Raw genomic sequence first — 16,862 nt, forward strand, 5'->3', positions numbered from 1 at the left:
CAGCTTTTGGTTAATCAGTGTCGTATATATCATGAGATACCGCTGTTTTGTTTTTTTTCTCATATACATTTTTTTTTAATGTCAATAAAAAGTGACAAGATCATGAATGGCACACAATCCAGTTCATCTAAATACACAAATTACATGTGGGTTCAATGTCTATGATTTTGTTACATGAAAACATCAGCATAAATATATATATATATATAGTAAGGCACTCTAGTTCACTGCAGGCTGTTCTTTCACTTCCTCCTCCCAGAGACGTAAAGCAGGAAGGGTTGCATTGTTAGTCGACGAGGTTTCGTCTAACCAGTTTGATACCATTTAATGAAGACCATCAAACAGCATGGGAACGAAAGGAACTCCTCCGTAATAGTTTAGTACAGTGATTAACTGCTATTTCTCTTCTGTAGCAATAGAAAAATATGCTTTTCTACCGCATGTATTCTGTGTTTTTACAGTGGAATAGATAAAGACCTGATAAATGTCCCTAACCTGACAATGCTGTCACATTGTCTTTCTGTGATGTCTGTGAACAAGCAGCAACCGACAGCAAATAACAGATCAAAAATGTCCATAAAAGTGTTACAACGTGTGACTGTATAACCCGGCTCCTTGCTCCTCAAGGGGAAAGCACCACTTTGTTGCCGCGAAACCTCCTTATCCCAGGTTGAATTTATCAATGTTCTCTTTGAAGACGGTATTTTCCACAGCTTGGAAGACCACCTGGATGTTCTTTGTGTCTGTGGCGCAGGTGTAGTGTTTGTAGAGGGATTTAGGATGCCCGCGGTGCCTCTCCACATACATTTGCAAGATGAATTTTTCCGCAGATCTGGCGTCACACCGAGGCCCTGTGGAGGCAAACGTGGTCAGAATCACAGTTTCTCTTAGGAAAATAAATCACATTGGAGGAAGTATTCAGATCCTTTAAGTAAAAGTACTAATACCATACTGTAAAAATACTCAAGTACAAGTACAAGTCCTGCATTCAAAATGTAAAAGTAAGTACCACAATAATGTACTTTAAGTATTAAAACGTAAAAGTACTCAATGTAGAAAAATGCCTGTTGTCATTTTTATACGATTAGATTATTTTTATTGAGGCATTAATGTAGAAGCAGGATTTTACTGGTGCAGTCAGATGAGGTGGAGCAGTCACCGTCAGTCCCAGAGCCCAAAGTGACAACTTCTCAATGTTCGTTTGGTCAAACCAATAGTACAAAACACAGAATCATTTAAAATACATTTTAAATAAAAAGCAAATCCTCAAATTTGAAATGAACCATGAAATGTTTGGCAGTTCAGTAAAATGTCTTGAATGAATCGATTATCTGTTATAAATTGCAAAAAGTGAAAAGCACAATATTTCTTGTATTGTAGTGGAGAAGAAGTAGAACGTGTCATGAAAAAAAGACTCGAGTAAAGTACCTCAACTTTATACTCAAGTACAATACTTGAGTAAATGTTCTTGTTACATTCCAACACTGCAGAACGTAAAAGAAAGACCAACAGTCCAAAACACAAGGAAAGTAGTTGTTGATCAATCTTCTGTCGACTAATCATTTCACCTCAACCCAAACAGAACAAAAGGTAAATTACCAGTAAAGGCCGGGAAGTAGGTTGCCAAATGAGACCGTGTGATTTTCTCCTCTAGCAAGTCCGTTTTGTTCAGGAAGAGGATGATGGAGGACTCTTGGAACCAAGGGTACGAGAGGATGGTCTTGAACAAGGCGAGGCTCTCTCTCAGCCGATTCTGTAGGAGGAGAGAACAGACAAAAGACTAATGTGTGCAAATAATAGTTGTTTTTACAGCTGGATGGTGAATAAGGGGTAAAGTTACAAAGAAACCATGAAGAACGTTGAAGCAGACTGAAAGGTTTTGACCTTACATCGTTCTCACTCTCGTAAAGGACCTGGTCGTACTCGCTGAGGGCCGCCAGGAATATGATGGAAGTGACGTTCTCAAAACAGTGGATCCACTTCTTCCTCTCCGAGCGCTGACCCCCCACATCCACCATCCTAGAGACACACGGCCGCGGGTCCAAGCAAAACATGAAATGTCCGAGATTGTTAAAGGAATCATTCAGCAGTTTGAGAAAATATACTTATATGCTGAGAGTTAGCTAAGAAGATGCTAAGTCTGAAGCTAGAGCTTAGTATGAATACTGGAAACAGATGGAAACGGCTAGCGTGGTTCTGTCCAAAGATTAATATCATATTCTCAATTAAGGCACAAACAGAAATGATATATATAGCTAATTAGTGAGCTTTTTTCTTAACAAGCTAGCTGCTTCCCAATGCCTCCCAATTGTCATGCTAAGCTAAAGCTACTCACCAGCTGTTTCTAGCTTCATATCAAGCGTACACACATGAGAGTGGCATCAATCGTCTCATATAGCTCTTGGCAAAAAAGCAAATGAACACCGTTTTCAAAATGTCTAACCATTTCCTTAACAGATGCACTCTGAGTTTGTTATAGCGCCAAATAGTTTCATCAAATCAGTTCAAAAGGAAAGTCACTGGCAGCTTTTCTGAATAAAACACACAAAGAAGAATTGTAATTGGGGTTTTTTTTTTTAGCACCCAGCAAACACTACGTTGTGTTTTTGTGGCAGGAAACACGGGTTCAGCAGCCTACCTGAAGATGACTTGTGAGAGGTCAAAGGGGTACTCTATGATGCCTGTGGTGGGGACCCTGACCCTCAAGACGTCTTGCAGGGTGGGGATGTACAACAGGCCTGTGATTCTGTCCATGTCGTCAAGGTAGCTGAAAAGTTAACAACGGATCCACATGTAACAGTCTGACGGGACAGAAGAGAACGTCATGCGGACATTTGCATTGGCTGCATGCATATTAACAACTACGTTTTATCAGTATGAATTTTGATGAATGCAAAATGAAGCAGTGCAAAAGCGTCGGCCCTGTGAGAGAGCCTTGGGTTTATATAAAAGTCTTACTATTTGGCAGAGTCCGACAACTGGAATTCCCTCCTGCGGTCGTAGCACCTTTGAACACCGTGGTCACTCCACACTCGCCTAATGCCGTCCGCCTGCCAAGCCTCCAGAGTGGACACCTGGGTCGCCTCCACTTGGCTCAGCTTCTGTGCGTGGCTCTGACACACACACACACACACACACACACACACACACACACACACACACACACAAGACATCCACAGGGGATTTTTTATAAAACACACATTTTCAATCGTTGTACTGACCTATTAATAGACCATCAGGAGGACCAGAACGGCAACAGAACTCCAATCTAGAACTAGGTGGAAATAAACAGAAACTCTCATGTGGTAAAAGTCCACCGCTTTGGTCCGGACTGAAATATCCCAACAAACATTGGACCGATTGCCGTGTCATGGTCCCCAAACTATGAACTCTAATGATTTTGGTGATCCCCTGACTCCTCCTCCAGAGCCACCATGAGGTTCACATTTGTAGTGAAACGTCTTAACATCCCTCTAGCAGCATCACCGGGTTAAGATCTTAATTTCGTCCGATACCTCGGTTCATGACCTGCGAAACAAATTCCCATCAGTCTCAGCTGTACGTTGTGCTTAGTGCTAATTATCAAACGTTATCATGTTAACGTCCCAAGCTAGGAGGGTAAACCTAGCCTATTAGCACGCTGACTTTAGCATTTAGCTCAAAGGACGGCCTCGCAGAGCTGCCAGCATGGCTGTAGACTCTTGTTGGTCTGTTAACGCCGGTTAAACCCGCACAGTTTCTCACAATGTTCTGGTCATCGATGTAGTCAATCCGCAGAGTCTTCATGGCGTCGATCAGCGCCTGGATGGCCGTGATGATGTTCTGAAACACTAGCCGAGCGAAACCTTTCCTGTCGGCCTCGCTGTATCCGGCGCCGTGGATGATCCTCATCTGTTTGATGAACGTGCTCTTCCCGCTTTCACCAGTCCCTAGGCAAATGAGATGAATGAGACCGAGGGATGAAAAATGGAATAAGATCAAAGCAATGCCAGAAATAGGACAAGAAAAGAAAAAAAAAAAGGAATCATCTGAACATCAATCAGTTGCAGCTAAACAGGATTTTCGGCAACAAACAAACCAAAAATCGGTGTTCTTAACAATGCGAGAGAATGTTTAGATGTTCAAGTTTCACAGATGTGGTGTTTATTTCCCAGACTACAGCTGTGAGTGTGTGCACCTGGTTTCTTCAGGTGCATGCAGGCTGTCCACCTCGCATGTGTTTCTATTAAACGCCCCATTACTGATGTCACTGCTCAGAGACAACACGCTCTTTTATTTTCTATGTATTGCCACTTACATAAACAACATTAACATTAATTTTTATGATTAAAAACACAGTGGACCAAAAATAAAAAATGATGTATACACAATAGAAATGAATAAAAACGGTACACTGAAGGTGTGTGTGTGTGTGTGTGTGTGTGTGTGTGTGTGTGTGATCCACAGCAGTCAGTGCACAGCCATGTGCCTCTAAGTGAAACAGCTTCCTGCCGTCTGGTTGTTAATTTCTCTCGATAAGAGCGTCGGTTAAGCACCTAAAATGCCAAAAAATGTTAACCATTAGGCTGACCTTTACAGGAGAATATTCCAATCTCCAAACTCAAGTTAAAGTTTAAAGCAGCGGCGACCTTTAAAACAGAGTCCTTCAGGCATTGTTTCCAACAGTCAAGCTTTCATAAGTGGGCTGTTTGGATAAGTCTGGGAAACACAGGCCTCCCGTGAAGCTGTGACTTATTTCACTCGACTGACGCTGAACTCTGCACTATATGAAGCGTCGTCTTTTTACGTTCTGCGCTCTGCACTTTGAGAAGACAGCCTGCATGCTTTGCATTGACCCGACGTAGCTTTCACAATGAATCATTAGAAGTGTGAGCTCAAACATCCTAATCTAGCAACAGCACATAAAGCAGGCCTTCACCAACTATCTGAAGAATGCAGGAGGTAACCTGTAGCTCCAGTAAAAAGGCACCGTGCAATCAAAACACATACCAAAGCCCCGCGATCTATCGATCTATACCTTTGTTTCTCAGTCAATCGACTGGAACACCTCTAATTATTTACTTTGAACTTTTGGATGGATCATGGTCCCCAGAGGATGAATCTTTTGGTTTTGGTGAAATGTCCCAACAACCATTGAACGGATCGTCAAGCCATTCATGAGAACCACTCCACGTTAAGGATTACTTCACCCACGAAATAACTTGTGTATATCAATTTCTCACCTTTCCTTTTTGAAGAAATGCTCTCGCATGCCTCCGCGGTGAAATGGAGTAAATCCTTGATGAAGTGAAGTAAATGGAAGCCAGGTTTAACAAAAGCCAAACTACAGGATATCAAAAATCCATTCTCAAACTCTCACACGTCTCACGTATTATATTCCAAGTCTGGTTCATCCAGTTGTTTGCTCACCACTTCCCAAACACAAGCGTTCCCAACTAAATCTTCTGTCACTGCTGACTCATGCACTCATAAGTGCTGCGAGTCTGTGCATTAGTACGATGTTGGCAAAAAATACATGCGTTTAGGAAGTAGTGAGCATAAGACTTGGAGAATACTGCATCAGTTTGAGAGTTTTGATGCAGTTTTGCTGTTGTTAACCCTGGCCTCCATTTACTTCCATTCATCAAGGGTTTGCTGCATTTCCGGCAGGTTTCAGAGTCTGACTAAAATGGTGAACGTGGGAAACATTAAGCCTGTTAATTGAGCCTGTTAAGCATCCGTAAGTTAAAAAAAATAAAGTGTCTAATAAAACTAAAGTTGGCCAATAAACAAAATGAACTCTTGAATATCAAATGCAACTTCTAAACTAACAATATAAGTGAAGCAGGCTCATCACTGTATGTCTAACATGTCAGTAAGTCACATTACTGGATGACGACAATCACAGGCTCTTCTTTTGTTACAGACTTCTGTTGAGCTGGATGAGTCAGTAAATAGATCAACCCAGACACAGAAACAAAACGTGTTTGACTTAAATTACAGTCATTCTATTCACCATGCCATGAAATATAAAACAACCTATAATGATACGTTTTAAGTCATTTTGTGGACTACATTTAAATGGTAATATTCAAATTGTTTTAAATGTATCAGAAGGTGAACATGTGGAGTTTAATTGTTCCCACTCACCTAAAAGCAGCAGCTTCAACTCCCGGTAGGATTTGTCTTTATCTCGGCGGAGTTGCCTCTCTATTTCTTTGTGCACCCTGCGTCTCTCCCGGTCCTCGTCGTTGTCTGGCCGGCAGCACTCATCCATTCTTGTACCAGTCGACGAGCCGCTGTAGGTGAAACTGTGCCGCAGCTGACGGGGACTCAGTGAACCGAATGGACGTCAACTTTTCCCCGACCTGTCCCGGAACAGGTGGCTCGGCGAGTCCTACCGCCTCGCGCGGGATCCAGTTCAGGTGCATTCCGCATTTCTGGGGAGGCGGGCGGATGGGCGGCCCGGCTCAGCGCGAGAGGCAATGCGAGACTATATGCGGACGGCTCGTGTGCGTCTGCTTACAAACCCACGCGCCACAAAGGCCGCTGGATCTGACCCTCTGTGCGTGAGGAGACACGATGGAGCACAGCCAGGTGCGTTATAGTACGACACACACACACACACACACACACACACACACACACACACACACACACACACACACACACACATATATATATATATGTATATACATACATGTATACACACACATATATACACATATACATACATCTATACATATGGAGGGGTGGTGGACCTTTAATTGTCCGTTTTCTTATAATCTGTCATTAGCTGTAGGCTATTTGAAGTTACAAACAGCCTACAGCTAATGACTGATATTATTAAATATTAGAATGTTTGAAGTGGTTTATTTCTTGGCATTCCTTAATTACACTGAATAAATCATATATGTATTAATAATGCACAGTTTTTAGTGCCATGTGCTTCTGCCACACTGCTCTCAGTGGCTCTCTTGCCAAACCTCCCGTCCCCGTGCACCACACTAAAACCACGGAGCGCAAACAGAAGCGGCGCTGCAGCCTCCAGCCAGACGGACGCATCGCAGAGCAGGATTTCAGGAGCGACGCCGCTCCAGATGAGCCGGCAACGAAGCCAAGAAGACGAACACTCCAATGCTTGAACCAACAGTGTGCCGGAGATGGTTGGTAAAGACGGACAACGGACGAAACACTGAGCAGCAAAAGTCTGTTTATTTATCCAATCACATGAACAACACTAACACCGCATTGAGATAGTGCAGCGACAGTGACACCTAACCATAAATTAAACTGTTTAAATTAGGCTGCAATTATTTCTCACAAGAACAAAAGGGTTGTGTAAACATTCGTGCCGTGGATTTGCTCTCATTAGGGGTTTAGTCATGCATTTGAGACCCTTTAACAGCGCAAGAACAGAAAGAATGAACTAGTTCAATAGTTTAACAGAGAATACTTAACAGAACAGTTCTTCTCTCCACGCGAGCAAAGGTGAACAATCTTTCACCGTTAATGTACCGCGTGATAGTTACAATATGCGTTCAGATAAATAATGGCAGAAGCTCTACAGACGTCATCGAAAACGTTTACTCATCTAGTCCCTGAACTGCATGAACGCTACTTTCTACAAAACAAAGCCTGTATGGGTTGAAGTACATTGAGTGTATATGTGTATGTATGTGAACGCTGTGCTCACAGAAAGTGGTTTAGGAGTGATTAATGCCATCACAGACACATACTTACGTGTACAAAGTCTCGTAAAACTCAAAGTGAGGTTGTGGAAACGATAATAGCCAGTGAGGAACACAACAAACAGAACATCAGCGCAAACAGCTACGTAATAAAGTTAATGTAGTGTTAATTAATACTCGTCTGCCATTAAGCCAAGACACAAACTATGTGTTTAGAGTATTCAAAACAGCTTTTGACATTCAAAAAAAAAAAAGTAAAATAATAATAATAAAAAAAGAGCTCGGGTTAGTGATGTGAGGCGCTGCATTGCAGTGAGTCTACATTCACGTCCACAGATTCCCTGAAGGAGAGACCTAGTACATTACGAGTCCTCGGAGGCTTTCGAGGCCACTGAAATACTTTCTTTTTTCTTTTCCCTCTTAATTCATCCATGTGCATTTATACCGTTACCGCTCGAAAAAACGTTAAGAGCTCCGTAAATTTCAGAGTGCATGCTGTAATAGACTCCTCACTTAGGCAGCACTTTAATTGTCAGGACACACTTCATTATAGCTGGAGAGACATCCATTTCCAAAAAGCCTCACAGGGAAATTTGAAATATATCAGTAGTACAGTCATTTGGCGACAAGCTCTGTAGCTTCTCAATTTCCTGTTGTGGATTATAGCGTTCAGCGGCGGTGTGAGGCAAGCCGAAGCACCGCAGAGCTCTCCGGGCCACCGGCCGCACCGAGCCGGACGAATCGCAGCAGCAACGCCACCGGTCTAAACCAAGTTGTAGACTTCCAGGTTGATTTGCAAGATGTGGTCCTTCACCGCTCTGAAGACAAAGCGGATGTTGTCTGTGTCCGTGGCACAGGTGAAGTGGGAGTAGATGATTTTTTTCACGTATGGATTGAGAGTCACAAACATGTCTAAGATGAATTCTTTTCCCGCTTTGACGTCCTGCTGGGGACCTGGTGGACAGACAGTGAACGTCACCGTAGTGTTTCCAGTAGTTACACACAGGCTCAAGAACAGAAGAAATTAACATGAAATGGTTGCAGAACATTTAAGTGATATGCAATTATTATTTTTAAAGAGGAAATAACCAAAACTTCCAAACTTTAAAATGAAAAGTTGAATTCCAGAGCAATGAGACACACCCTCGATCAGTCCAATACATGCTGCCTTTATGATGGCTAATGCTAGCTAACTTTATAGAGATACCTATATTGCTCTGCGACACACATTAGAGTCAGACGTCAACATTAGGCAACATGACGGAGCAAATAAAGCCGGACCGAAAACATGCTTCCATGTGCTTACCTTACATTTATGATAAAAAACATTGAAATGTCTATCTGTGACATGCAACAGCAGCACAAGTACAGACGACTTAGATCCACCCAGACGTCCTCTACGCTGAAGATGTCGGGTCAGGATCTTACCTGGTGCACAGCAGACAGGTGGTGGTGTCGGTTGAGGCTCGGTGACAGGTTTAACTTGTATTGTTCTCTTTAGTTTTGAATTACCGGTATGTTTTAAAAGGTCTCGTGTGTCTTGCAGCATCTAGTGGTGAGGTTGCATATTGCAGCCAACTGAAACTTATCCCGTGTTCCTGTAGGAGAACTACAGAAACGTAAACACAAAAAAAACGTGAACAGCCCTTTACAGAACCGGTGTTTGGTTTGTCCGTTCCGGGCTACTGTAGAAACATGGCGGCCGTACGTAGCTATAAATGGCTCCTTCTACGGTAACGAAAACACAATGATTCTTATTTTTAGGTGAGTATACACTCAAGATAACACACTTAATAATATTCCATTTCTGCCAAAAGATCCTCCCAAAAGGCCAACAATCCGGGAGCCAATTAGAGGCAGAGTAAGGGGGCGGGTCTTTGCAGAATGCCTGCCCCCCCCCCCACACACACACACAAGCCTGCTACATGTTAGACGCCCTGGTGTGACCAATGGAAATGCTCCGTCTCTCTCGACACATTTGGTGTTTTATTGCTTATAAATTCAACTTTTCATCTGTTCAAGGAAGACTGTGTTATTTCCTCTTTTTAGACACTATAATGTATGAAAAACCTAAATATCACAATGCTCATCTGCATTTATGATATTTCTTTGCCAAGAAAAGAAACGTTTTCCTCTTACCATCATATTCAGGGAAGTAGTCCACCAAATGCGAATGCATGATTTTCTCCTCCAGTAAATCTATCTTGTTGAGGAACAACATGACCGAGGATGACTCAAACCACTTGTAGTTTATGATTGTGCGAAACAAGGCCATGCTTTCCTCCATGCGATTCTTTTGAAAAACACACGACACAAACATCTAAGCATGAGGAGGATTATGACTGCAGCAGAAGAGTTTTAGTATCAGACAGCAGTACTTCAGCAGCGATCGTCTATATCTCATCTAGCCTACATATGACTCTCTCCGTGTGGTGCAGTTTGCTGAACAGAGCGACTAAAGAGCTCCCCCTGCAGATGAACTGTACGCACTGCCACAAAGGATTGTCAAGAAGAGAGGGAGGGAGGGAGCAAAAACAGACTAGTGCTGGACTGTAGAAATCTAGGTCATCATCTTCACCTAACAGGTTCGGCCTTAAACAAAAGAAACAATGTCCCTTTCTGTCCCTCTGAGTGATGTACTTGATTATCCCAAAGAGAGCCACTCACTTCCCCATTCACAGACTAACAAAATACACAGGAAGTGACTATCTGGTAGTCGTTACGGATCACTTCGTAGGCGTCTCACCTCATTGACGGACTCGACCAGGACCTGATCGTACTCGCTGAGCGCCACCAGGAACATGATGGAGGTGACTTCCTCGAAACAGTGGATCCACTTCCTCCTCTCTGACCGCTGGCCACCTACATCCACCATCCTGCAGCCACAGGTTCCACCATCATTACCATACATCAGCATATTACCGATTTAAAGGCAGTTTGTCATCAGGGATGAGAATGAAGTCTGTCCCCCTGTGTGTGTGTGTGTGTGTGTGTGTGTGTGTGCTGTGATCAGAGCTTCTTTGTGCTCTGTTATAAGATTCCATGTCCCACTGGCTAATCGCCGTCTGTGCTCATACGGCGATTAACGTAGCACCACCACCTCCACCCTCCTGCTCCCCCCTGTCCAACTAACACCATCAGCACTGCTGCTCTTGTTAGCGCTGTTAGCTGCTGAGAGCTGCATGGAGGCACATCCCTCAATAACAGCTCTGACTTTGGAATTTAACACCTTTAACTCAACCAATTTAATGTAATTCATTAAAACAGAAACAAAACCAACTTCCAGAATTAATGAACCGTGAGACAGGACAAATGGGCAAAACAAGACCATGGACCTCTGACAATTAAATATGAAATCAAACGAGACTATTAAAGAAGAACAGGACATAATGGCTTCCTTGTGTGTCTACGTCCACAACAATGCTCTTTGGTGTTGTCAGAGGACGCGGGAAGAAACAAAACAGTCACGCCCAGCAGCTAAAGCAACAGAACATACACCAACGACGCGAAACACCCACCTGAAGACCACGTCCTCGAGATCAAAGGGGTACTCGATAATACCCGTTGTGGGCACCCTGACCCTCAGGACGTCCTGCTGGGTCGGCAGGTAAGCAGGATCGGCAATTCGGTTCATGTCATTGAGATAGCTGTTAACGACAGGAGGACGGGAGAACGGACGTTAGAGAGAGCATTCACTGTAAACATATTCCCTTCATGGACGTCTCTGTGACTTCACTGAGGCTTCTTAAACAGACAACCAGCAGATGAAACAATGGAAACTATCTGGCGGCGTCTGAGCGGTCACCGGTCCCTGTTTACACTCACTATTTGGCCGAGTCTGAGAGCTGGTACTCCCTCTTGCGATGGTAACATTCCTGAATCCCAGAGTCGCTCCACAGACACTTGATGGCGTCCACGTAAGGGTTGGTTAGCGTCGTGACCCTCTCCACGTCGACCCCTCGGACGATGCCGGCGTTCTCCTGGAACAGCAGCGGAAAGACACTTCTCAGAAACAAACATACAGCGGGCTTTATGATGAATATGGAGTCGTGTTTATGTACTTGTGAATTGTTATTGAAGCGCTATGAATGATAGAGAGGAGGCACGATGTGGTCGCTGGGTTTATCTCCCACACCAGATGTGTTGTTTTGTGGGAGCTAAACATAGAACAAAAGCTGCATTGTGTTCTCCTGATGTCCAGTGACTTCTAGGAATTCCAAATCTCTCTATTTCACCCTCACCGCCCTCATTTATTTATGATTAATAACAAATGGTTCCCTGACTGCAAATTACTCGTGGAGCCACAGTGCAATCGTTCAGCCGGAAAACACTTCTGCACAAGCTGCTTGGAGAGCGTTTTACGGTCGTTTGTGGCTGAACAATTACTCTGTTTACTCTCGCTTCCTATTCTCTGCCACTTTGGCATCGTGTCATAACTTTGCATCAATAAACAGCTTGATTGTAGGAGGTGTGCGTTCGCAGACATACTGCTGTTGTCATTCTGTTGACGTTAGATGTTGTGATGGTGAGATTGAGACGGTCACGGTACAAACGCTGAATGGGTTTAACCAGTTTATTACACCACCGTTAACGGCGATGAAATGTAAACTATCCGGAGAGCTGTTTTGCTGTCATACCTCCATAATGTGTAAGAATTAAAACGTCGTTTTTCCTGTTTTTTCTGTTGTTTGGCTGGAATTGGTAGCAGAGATTAAATGTGTGTAAGTTTATTTCTAGTGACTTTTCTTTTTTATATTTCTGGAGGGAGCCGTACCCTCCAATGCCTTTCCGTTTTGGTGCATCTTTTAAAATTGATTTCATGGCTCCTGCTTCAGCACTTTCATGCTCCCACTCTCCTCTGTGGAGAAATGATGGGACACATTTAAAAGGATCCTCAGAAGCTGATATGCCAGCCTTTTTTATTTAATCATATCATGATTAAATCATTTATTTAGATATCATGATACACAATTATAATAATTTAAATCTGATATCATTTTTTTTTAGATAATATAATTTGAAGTTTGCAGTATCACCACTCAGCGCACTGCAATTAACAATCTGAAGTCTAACTGGCAACCTTCCAGACACAAGCTTCTCCAGCCTTTAAGCTCCATTACCCAGAATACAATAGCGCATGCAGCTCAGGAGAGAGTCATCAGCATGATAATGATGGAGAATAATGTGTACAGGTCCACTCGGAACCCAAATGTTGGTTGAAATAGATCGCGAGTAAGTGTTTCCAACAGCAGTGTGCAGGATTTCTCCCTACATCCATTCAGCTTTATTCTTCAACTCCTACGTATATTAAGATATTTATATTGTTATCGAGATATGAAATGACTAATATCTCACCGTATCGCCCGGTCCTACTCCCGACAACTATTCACTGCATCCAATTAACTGTTTGCTAAGCCCCGCCCCCTTTAGTTACATACCGTGTATTGGTCAAGTAGTGGTTCGGGCCTCTAATTACCTCAACTGCAGCAGAGCCTTTATTAGAGCAGGATCCGCTCCCTTTAGCTTCCTGTTAAATATGCGTCACCGTAGTACGCTGTCAACAGAACCTCAACACTTCCTGTGTCTGTTTCAAATTAAAAGCCCTCTGGTGTTTCGGTGGACAGTTTAATTAGTGAACGTTCAACTTCTACCTGACCTCTCTGGCCTCTACAGCAACTCTGCGCTTCCGTCCTGCCTGTGCTCAGCGAGTAAACAGTGTCGCCCTGTGAGCCTCCACAGCACACCCGCCAGAGAGCGAGGGAGAAAACTGTGACCCACCTGCTGACTCAGACTCGGCTAATGCTGCCAAAGGTCCACGACGGCCACATGACCCCCCACCCCCCACCCCCAGACTTCCTCCCCTTCCTCGCACAACCGTCACCGGACACAGAGAGTGGACGCCTCCTTTCCTTACCTGGAACTTTACCTGATTTAGCATATTTGTTTGCACCAGCAGATGTGTGTGATTACCGAGTCTCTTGCTCGTGTTTGTCTCAGGAGCACCTAACTTGTCTTTACACGCCTGCAGCCTAACATCATGTGTATTTTCGAAATGACTCTCTGTAAGCAGTCAAAAACCTCCTCTGGCAGCTGGATTGCAAAACTAAACACCGTTGCAATTTACCAGAAGTGCTTCACCCTAACACACAGTTCAGGCTCCGTCAGCGTCTGAGACTGTAAACCATGCCCTGGCATCCTCCCTCCCTCCTCTCTCTCTCTCTCTCTCTCTCTCTCTCTCTCTCTCTCTCTCTCTCTCTCTCTCTCTCTCTCTCTCTCTCTCTCTCTCTCACCTTGTTGTGTTCATGCTCGTAGGGGATCTTCAGCGTGCTCATGGCCTGGATCATGGCCTGCATGGCTGTGAAGATGTTCTGGTAGACCAGCCTGGTGAAGCCCCTCTTGTCCTCGTCAGAGTATCCACGGCCGTGGATGATCCTCATCTGCTTGATGAAAGTGCTCTTCCCACTTTCACCAGTTCCTACCCGCCAACAGACACACAACATTACTGAACACGCACATCTTAAGGTTAATACATATTTTAAATTGTCAACGAATCCTATTAAAGACTAAAACTCAATGCGTCAGTCCATCTCTCACTACTTGACTTTGTTGAACGCTATTATCAGGTAAAAAAAGTTTTTCCGATACTTTGTTTTATGACTAAATACCTGCAACAATAATGATATTCCATCAACCTCGGCAGAACTAGTGTGGTGACCGTTGTAGCCGACATGATACCTGCTAGGAATCAGCATTTTAGCATCGTCACTGTGAGCATGTTAGCGCGCCGGTGTTAGCATTCAGCTCAAAGCTCCACTGTGCCAAAGTGCGGCAATTGTGTTGCAGAGGTAATACTTCTTCATGGGATTTGTTGACAAAATTAAAGATATATATAACACCACCAGCCTGTATTGTGTGCAGTACTTTCCCGTCCTTCAGTCCTGGACTGTAAACTCATAACCATAGTCTGTGTTTATCTTATTCTTGGGCCCTTGTGGATCTTTGGTTTATTCCTTGCGTCAGGTTTTAGAAACAGTGTTCTGTCATCCAACTGTAAAAAGATGAAGCCGAGGAGATTGCAGCGTTTCCCCCTGTAGCTCACCAAGCTGAAGTGAAATCATGTTTTGGCGACGGTCACAGAGGGAAGTGATTAGAATGAAACTTTGTCCTTCTAATAGACACTGTCAAAGATAAGCAGTAGAATATGTGTCAGGGTTTACACATGACATGATGGTTAAATGAAACTTAGCATGCTACAGAGTTTAAAATGGAAGAGTTAGAAGTATGCGCTCATTGTTTGGAAAGCACCGAAGCTACGCATCTGACTTTTGAACCTAAACGACCGGTTTACACATTCAGCGAGTCAATCATTTTAGAAAGCAGAGTCACTAAAGCCAACGTGACCAACTTCACCTCTCAGAGGCATCCTTGGTCAAGTAGCACAAGTACAACGTGGCCTCCAAGATGATGAGCTAACACACCGTTTATTTATCATACTCATACTTCATTGCTTTGCAAGAGAAAAATATTGTATTTTTACTACATTGTAGCTCCGAATGAAGATTTAACAAACAAACTTTATTATCTGTTGAAGAAATATGATGCAGTGTTGCAAATAAAACTATCAAACACAACAATCTTATTTTTTTTTTAAATTTCTTATAGTAGACCTTAAACGCATCATTATGCACCCAGGTACTTATAAGGCCAATTAGGTAATGGATATGTGTGTATATGTATTCATTTTAGTGAGCAGCATTAATCAATTGGAATATTACTGCTGTATTAAGGTGTACCACAGTATTTTGTTGTTGTGCAACTTTATACATCTACCCCAGTTTAGTGGTTTAGTTTTTCACCTCCATTCTATTCCACAGTAATGTACTTATTGGTACTCTCTACATGGATTCAACAGCATCCTCTCTGTTTCACAGGTTGGGATGTTACATACAACATCATAACGACCATCTCATAACACAATGGTATAAATTAAACTACAGTAGATCACTTAGCTCCACCTGTCCAGCAAGTAGATCCAACAACATCTCTTACATGTTCATGCATTAATAAACGTGTCTAATGATGCAACACTCTGAAAGTACCAGCAGGTAGGCCAACTTTTACTTTAAGTACATTTCAACTATGATTTTTTTTGCAAAAAAATTCAGAATGCAGTATTCTTCTTTTTTTTTTTACTCATCCTACGCGTATTACAGACTGGTTGTATCGTTGGTGCCTCACCGAGCAATAGCAGCTTGAACTCCCGTCGGGAGTCCTTCTTGTCCCGGCGGAGCTGCCTCTCGATCTCATCGTTGATCCGGCGAGCCTCTTTGGCCTCCGGGCTGAGGCAGCAAGCCCCCACGGAGCTCAGAGTCATTCCTCCCGGGTAGCGCTCCACCTTCCGAGGCGACAGACAAGCGTACATAACGTCCGGGTTACGCAAGAAATACAACAGCACGAGTATCATAAAGTCAATATGTTCCCATTAACCCATCCAGAACCCCCCCCCCTACTGCGCACTCAAAACACACACACACACACACACACAGAGAGAAAAGGTTTTAAACAAATGTTGCTTTGCAGGAAGTCAAGGCTGTTTGTTATTACCTTTGTTCCTCTATCGCGAGGAGGAAATTAAGTTTGTGCAACAACTTGAGACTGAAGCAGCAGCAGCAGCAGCAGCAGCAGCAGCAGCGAGTCCTCTCTCCGGGCGTGGTGGGCTGAATATGGCGGAGTTTCACTTCACGGCGCTACAAAACAACACAAACACCGGCAACAGTCGCTCACTCCCCGGGGGCGGAGAAGAAGGATGCTCGCGGTCCAGGTTTACTAGTTTGCAGCCGGAGGTGAAAGCTCGGTGTTATCTTCCGCTTTGCGTCCACTTTGTGTGTGTGTGTGTGTGTGTGTGTGTGTGTCCCGTCCTCTATCCTGTGTGTGTGTGTGTGTCCCGTCCTCTATCCTGTGTGTGTGTGTGTGTGTGTGTGTGTGTGTGTGTGTGTGTGTGTGTGTGTGTTTTAAACAACAGTGGACCATGTGACAGAGGGCTGTTCTCTGATGGGAAACCGTGCGGGCTTTCACCATGGCCATTACATTATGGGAAAAAATTTCCGGTGTTAACTAGTAAACTACGGATGCACGTGACGGTTACGAGCAACAAGGCTGACACACAACTCACTGGAAACCAATTACAGACCC

General features: G+C 43.7%; 2 protein-coding genes across 2 annotated transcripts; both read right to left on the bottom strand.

Moving 5' to 3' along the window:
- Nucleotides 1-86: 86 nt before the first annotated feature.
- Nucleotides 87-6,374, bottom strand: LOC137869359 (guanine nucleotide-binding protein subunit alpha-14-like). Its single transcript, XM_068706736.1, has 7 exons — nt 6,130-6,374; nt 3,745-3,929; nt 2,959-3,113; nt 2,639-2,767; nt 1,890-2,019; nt 1,600-1,753; nt 87-851 (listed from the first exon to the last, which is right to left on the bottom strand). Exons 1-7 carry the CDS (start codon nt 6,254-6,256, stop codon nt 661-663), a joined length of 1,071 nt encoding a protein of 356 aa, XP_068562837.1. The 5' UTR covers nt 6,257-6,374; the 3' UTR covers nt 87-660.
- An 801-nt stretch (nt 6,375-7,175) lies between these two features.
- LOC137869362 (guanine nucleotide-binding protein G(q) subunit alpha-like) lies at nt 7,176-16,848 on the bottom strand. Its single transcript, XM_068706743.1, has 8 exons — nt 16,275-16,848; nt 15,909-16,065; nt 13,961-14,145; nt 11,496-11,650; nt 11,189-11,317; nt 10,417-10,546; nt 9,810-9,963; nt 7,176-8,624 (listed from the first exon to the last, which is right to left on the bottom strand). The coding sequence occupies exons 2-8, from the start codon at nt 16,042-16,044 to the stop codon at nt 8,434-8,436; spliced, it is 1,080 nt and encodes a 359-aa protein (XP_068562844.1). The 5' UTR covers nt 16,045-16,065; nt 16,275-16,848; the 3' UTR covers nt 7,176-8,433.
- Between the last annotated feature and the right edge of the window lie 14 nt (nt 16,849-16,862).

The sequence above is a fragment of the Cebidichthys violaceus genome, unplaced genomic scaffold, assembly GCF_023349555.1.
Source record: "Cebidichthys violaceus isolate CVI_PGR_0920_01 unplaced genomic scaffold, fCebVio1.0.p SCAF_12, whole genome shotgun sequence".
Lineage (NCBI taxonomy): Eukaryota > Metazoa > Chordata > Actinopteri > Perciformes > Stichaeidae > Cebidichthys > Cebidichthys violaceus.